This window comes from Sebastes fasciatus, chromosome 1, assembly GCF_043250625.1.
Source record: "Sebastes fasciatus isolate fSebFas1 chromosome 1, fSebFas1.pri, whole genome shotgun sequence".
NCBI lineage: Eukaryota > Metazoa > Chordata > Actinopteri > Perciformes > Sebastidae > Sebastes > Sebastes fasciatus.
Window position 1 is genome coordinate 28,099,202 of NC_133795.1, and position 6,613 is coordinate 28,105,814.

General features: G+C 40.2%; 1 protein-coding gene across 1 annotated transcript; it reads right to left on the reverse strand.

The window, feature by feature from the left end:
• Positions 1 to 362: 362 nt before the first annotated feature.
• LOC141771310 (glycerol-3-phosphate dehydrogenase [NAD(+)], cytoplasmic-like) lies at positions 363 to 6,561 on the reverse strand. Its single transcript, XM_074641431.1, has 8 exons — positions 6,408 to 6,561; positions 4,739 to 4,916; positions 4,510 to 4,650; positions 4,242 to 4,380; positions 3,126 to 3,238; positions 2,286 to 2,522; positions 2,066 to 2,172; positions 363 to 958 (listed from the first exon to the last, which is right to left on the reverse strand). Exons 1-8 carry the CDS (start codon positions 6,446 to 6,448, stop codon positions 862 to 864), a joined length of 1,053 nt encoding a protein of 350 aa, XP_074497532.1. The 5' UTR covers positions 6,449 to 6,561; the 3' UTR covers positions 363 to 861.
• Between the last annotated feature and the right edge of the window lie 52 nt (positions 6,562 to 6,613).

The following is a 6,613-nucleotide window of genomic DNA, read 5'->3' on the forward strand; positions in this document are numbered from 1 at the left end:
ACATATCGGGTTTCTTGCATTTTAAAAGAATCCAGAAAGAGATTACATCTTCAGGGATGTTTCTGAATGAATCAACAGAATACGAAAAAAACCATGAGGAAAGATTATTTGATTTTGAATTAATCATTGTACCATACTGAACAACGCAGCCACCACTTATGAGGGCTGAGGCAGGACGTGCACTTAAAGAAAGGTTGAAGTGGACGCTCTAGAAAATGGTAAAGGTGAAGAGTTTAGAGTGGCAGCCTGACTGAGCTCAGGTCAGGTTACAGTGAGGCTGCTGCCTGAGTGTGTATGAGTGTATCCTGCACAGCAAGTAAAAAAGAAAGCATTACGCATGAACACAGGCACTATAAGTCAACGAGTTCAATAATTTATTCCAAAATAAATCATCGTAAGAAGTCCAGAAGAAACAAACAACCCAATGGGAGTGGTAACTGTTGTGTGTTCAGTGCTTTGTTTAACATTGGAGAACATACATGTCTGTGAAAAGGCACGTTAAGGCAATTTTAACCAAGAAATGATGTAACATCTCGTAACATTCAGGTCGGGGGTTTGAATATTGTGTAAGGCACAGTAATTCAAATTCTTAAGACATGGTAGATTTATGCAACAATTTGTGGCATTTACGTTTGTAATCAGTAAAAACAAAAGTTAGTGTTTTCTGTCAATAATGTAGTATAAACGGGTCAACACAGTAGAGAAGGCCACTCTACTTCATTTTTTGTGTTTTTTTTCTGTTTGAGATTCAAACATGAGAGTAGTCAGGATTAGGCACAGTCTTCTCCTAACCTGGGTTATAAAATAGTTGTCGTGTGAGTCCTTTAACCAACTTCCACCCATTCATCAGTCTGTAATCCTTCACATGTGCTCCGGATGGTCCTGCAAACACTTGATGAACTCTGTGACTGGGTGGCTGTTGAAGCAGATCTGGTGAACAGCAGTGAAAAGGGGAAACCTGGAGAGGCGAAAGAATGATTTAGGAATGAGGGAAATTATTAAAGGAATAGTTTTGGGAAACTCTCGTTGCCGAGAGTTAGATGAGAAGATCAGAATCAGAATGAGGTTTATTGCCATGTAGGATTCTCACTTATAAGCAATTTGCCTCGGTGTTTAGTGTATACAAGAAACATATTAAAGGAACAGTGTGTAACATTTCGGGGGATCTATTAGCAGAAATGGAATATAATATTCATAACTATGTTTTCATTAGTGTATAATCACTTGAAACTAAGAATCATTGTGTTTTCATTACCTTAGAATGAGCCCTTCATATCTACATAGGGAGCAGGTCCTCTTCATGGTCGTGTCTAGAAGGTAACCCGCAAATTGCGAAATCTGATCTGAGATCTGTATTAACTTGCAAAAATTCTTGCAAAACTCGCTGCCCGACGACCTGCCTAACCTTAACTATTTAAGGCCAATGCCTCACCTTAACCATAACGCGAGAATTTCCCCAACTTGCGGGTTCCCTTCTAGACACTACCCCTCTTCATGGAGTCCGCCATGAAGCACAGAACGGACAAACCAAACACCGGCTCTAGAGAGAGCCTTTCATGTTTTTTATGTTACCTGAAGGCCACCGTTGTTCTCTGACATGCTTGTGAAACTGTGGTAATGCAAGATGCAGAGTGTAAAACCGTGGTACCGCCGTCCGACTTGCGTTGCTCCTAAAGTAGTGTTATTATGGTAAGGATGGCCTCTGAGTGAGGCGAACGGCGTTACCACTGTTTTGCACTCGGCGGCTCACAGTATCGCAGTCTTGGAAAGGGAGAATGGGGCGGGGGGGTTACTCAGATGGTTGCAATCTGCAATCACACCACTAGTTGCCACTAAATCCTACACACTTTACCTTTAAGAGGAAAGATTGGTACCACTCTCAAACATGAGAGAGCAATGTTCTCATCCAACGCTCAGCAATAAAGCGTATTCCTTTAAAGATTTGCATAACATAATGTGAACTTTTAGTAAAACCGACATGTATCAGTAAGTGCAGGAATGATAAATGTCCAGACAAACCATCTTGTGATCAAGATCCTCTCAGCAAAACACGAGACAAACTTACTTTTCCACCATCTTTTTCTGTTTCAAAATTTGGTGGACCTCAGATGCAGTCGCTGGACCTTGAAGCTTCTGACCGTTCAGCAGCTCATTCTCCAACTGCTCAATGGTCTAAAAGGAAAGAGATCTAGAGTTTTAGTGTCTCAAGTTACATTATCATGCTTTTCATAAAAAGGGAGTGACAGAGAGAAACACAGAGGGAGACAAAATCTGTTTTCTCGTACTTTGCCTGTTTTGGCGAAGGCTTCCCCGATCTTGCGGTTGCGTCCACCGTAGCAGGTTGTGATGAGGTCAGCAATGCCGCAGCTCTCCAGGAAGGTGGTGGGGGAGACGGGGCAGTCTGTGCAGAAGACCTTGGCGAAGGCGATCATCTCCATCAGGCCGAGACGAATCACTGCTGCCTTGGTGTTGTCGCCGAATCCCAGACCGTCACAGAAACCTGCTCCCACTGCTACAATGTTCTGCAACAGCAAGAGAGAGGAGATGCTGCTGGTATTGTGTTGCACTTTTTACGTGTTGGGGTTAGTACTAATGGTGCATATGAGGAATCTCACTGTTTAGATGAGAAAGCAATGCCTCCAAATAGATCATTTTCATGTATTTATTACACAAATAGCCAACAAATTCTGTTAGATTTGTGTCTTAACTGCTTTTGATGCATACACACATCATGTTGAATATTATTTCCAAATCAAAAAACTTAAATTTTGATTCGTTTGAAACATGTAGGATTTCAGCTTTTTGGACCAATCAGGATGAGCAGATCTCTTTAACATGATATTTTAAAGTTTTCCCTAAAATGTTTTATGTTTACCAGTTAAAACAACGTCTGAATGATCACAGATGTCTCTGCAAATGGTGAATTTCTATAAAAAATATCAGTAGATGTCTACAAATATTAAACTACAAACACATTGTAGTAAATGGAATTCTTTTGACCATGCAGCATTTTTCACCGTTACATCTTTTATGTATTTGTAAGAGCTCAAGCAAAGACATGACATTGAAGTCTACATGGTGAAAATAAAGGAGTAAATTTGTTTTGAAAGAGGAGAAAAGCCGACCTTGAGCGCCCCGCAGATCTCCACAACATCAGACTCCTCCACCACAGTCACACGGAAGTTGGTGGTCTGCATCAGCTCCTTCAGCATGGGCCCGTGAGCCTTGTCTTTGCACCCTGTGTCCAAAAATAACAAATAAATCATCACCAGTTTCCATAGTGCAGCACTTAAGAAATGTTTACTGTATAAAACCATAAATATGCACCTTTAACTAGTCAGAACAAATACAACTGTAATGTTCGGTCAAAACCTTTCAAAATAAAGTTTAAATTTCAAGATGTTTGGTGTTAAAAAAGATTTAATTCCAAATAACGTTACACCCAAATGGCTCAAAAGTGTGTGTATACATGTGTTTATGGGGCTTTACATCATAACATGTTTTAAACAGAGGACCAGAGGAACAGAGTAGGCTACCCAACAATCTTTCACTTTAAATAAATGAAACGCCAAAATACAAGATTTTGAAAATTTTGACCAATCATACTGTATGTTAATGATATATCAAAAGTCATCCAGCCATGTCCTCTTTAAGGTGTTAACTACGAGATTGGGACCATTTCTATTGCCTCTCAATGGCTCTCAACATGGCGCAGCTATTGGTGTTAACACTGCTAAACAGTGGAAACAACGGCGACAGTGTTGACAGAGATAATGTTTACCTTGGAGGGAACCGGAGCTAGCCAGTGGGGCACGCTCACATGCACGAATATGCACTAAAAGGCATGTGCGGCCAGCCGGCTACATAGGTTAAACAAAGCACAGGGAAGCTTGGATTACAACTCACACAGAGGGAGAGTGACTTCATTCTCTGCTCAGGTAGACATCACTCCTCTATATCTTTACATAGCAAATAGTTGTTTGCTGCTATATTAATGCTCTGGATATCGTATAGAGCACCTTTAACTACAGCTGGAGCTTCACTCAAATTTGCTGTGTGCATCTAGTTCGGGAAAAAGTAAATTATTTGTTTATATTTCAACGCATGATTGTATCCTATAAACACTGTATTCAGATTCAAAGCATAACGGTGCTTTACTTTCATAGCAAGTCATTTCTAAAAGACAAATGTAATTTTGTCTCCTTAATTGCAGGCATCAAATGTCCATCTATCCTCCATACCGATGGTTGTTTCACAGAACTTCTCCTCAGCGACCTCGTTGGCGATGTTTGCTCCCATGAGGCAGGTCACCGTGATGCCCAGCTTCCCTCTGATGACCTGTGAGATCAGCTTCAGACCCTCTGGACCCGCATCCACACCCTGGAGCAGACCACAAATCCAACACACAAAAGTCCCTCTGCATCATTATGTCCCATTCTTTAGTGCATTGATAAATTCCTGTACCATTACGGTGCCAGGCCTATGTAAGATATATAAGACAAATGTTACCTTAATGAGAGACATTCCTACAGCATCCTTCTTGATGTGGTCTTTAATGGTGTCACACACTCTCATAATGAACTGGTGAGGGATCACAAAGATCAGGATGTCGGCTCCCTTCACAGACTCAGCCACGTCTGGAATAGCCAACTGAGGAGGAGAGAGGAAATATGATTATATATACAACATCAATCACCAAACAGTCACTGAAGGGATCAAAGAGTGTTTTCATGCTCACCACATTGGGGGGCAGCTTGTGGCCGGGCAGATATTTCACATTTTCATGGTCCGTGTTGATGATCTCTGTGAGTTTACGTCCGTTCACCGTCTCTTCGAACACCCACATGTTTACTGTGGTGTCGAACGTGTCATACTTGGCCGCGTTGGCACCCACAATCTTGGCAATGGCAGAGCCCCTGTGGACGCGGAGACGCACAATGATCATTCAGGTGTGAAGACAGCGGCTGCTTGAATTTATTGTTTCCCAAAACAAAAAAGGTTAAATAGCCTCTGTTTTTTTTTTATATGTAAATTCTAAATGGATTTCATTCTGGGCTTTTGGGAGTTTCTCAATTGCTGCAGTGATGTTAGAAGAAACATTTGTTGTCATATATCTAGTCTTGAGTTTGAGTTATGTTGATTCTCCGATATTGCTGGCTGATACTGACTTTTTTATGTATTTGTGTATTTCTAAGAAAAAGGTCTTTACATCAACTATTGCTGACATTAAGAAGGTCGTACACTGACCTCTTTTTGTAAGAAACACACATTTTACGCTTTTAAATATATAAAAGTTGACTTTAGATATTTCATGGCTAGTAGTTAGTTACTGATTTAAATACAGTAGTGTATCCCCTGATAGTGGACAGTTGTCCCAACAGCCTGACCTTTGTACTGAAGACATTTAGTGTCACATGACATTTTCAGATCCTTTTCCAGACAACAATAACACTACTGTGAATTTTGGCATGAGGAGATACTCACTTAAAGACAGGCCAATGATTATTTATATAACATGGGCTAAGAGCTGCAATAAATCCCTTTTTAAGATCATGTATCAGTGTTAATTATATCAATTAAACTTTTGTTCTGTCACAACTGATATCAGTCAAGTGCATTATAGTTTTAAGGTACTTGTACTAAGTAGTTACTTTTCAGATTACATTTTTACCTACAAATCATATGACAACATGATGAATTGTTATAGATTAAATTACGCAAATATATATAACTTAGTTTAGATCAACTACAACATTAAAAAGTTGCTTACATATAATACATTTTAACATGCACTGACAAGAGCCACAACGCTACATAATGAGTGCTTTTACTTCTAATAGTTTATCTATATACTGCTGATAATAAATTCCTTGTTTTTTCATAGGTACAGTTTTGAATGCAGATCTTTCACTAGCACACTGTGGTATTGCTACTTTAAGTATTTGAATACTTCTTCCTCCACAGAGTGATCTAAATGTCATGCAAGCTGAGGGATATCCACACCACACCAAGGCTGACTCAGCACAAATACAGCTGAATAATAAAAAGCAGGAGCCGCTTTTTTTTATAAAGATTTTGGGGGTGTTGAAGCATCAAAGGTCATCAGTCAGTGTCAGAAGATCTCCACTCTGCAAAGCAAAACCCACTCTGCACTTTATTAACTTTATGAATAATGTATCTGCTGTTAACAAACTCTAAAGTTTTCTTCTTTCTTGCAAGTTTGCCAACTTTTAGACAACATTCACACACACAAAGGCAGCCTTCCACTGGGTGTGAAATCTAATCCAGAGAAAAAAAAATACAGATATGGTGACCTATAAACTTACTATAGCGCACCACTGACAGATTTCTGTGTTCAAACAGTAAACTGAAAGACATCCAAAGACACCTTTAAAACCTTTACTCACCAATTACCAGAGCCGATCACACAGACTTTCTTTGGTGCCATGGTGTGTTTGACCTTCCAGACGGAGCTGCTGCCGGTGTGAAGACAAGCTCAAGTCTGGACAAAGTGTATTTATACTGGACACACAGAGCTGAGGCTCAGGCACTCCCTCTCCTGCCTGGTTGGTCTGCTCCGTCGCCTCCCAGGGACAAACTCTCTCTCTCTCTC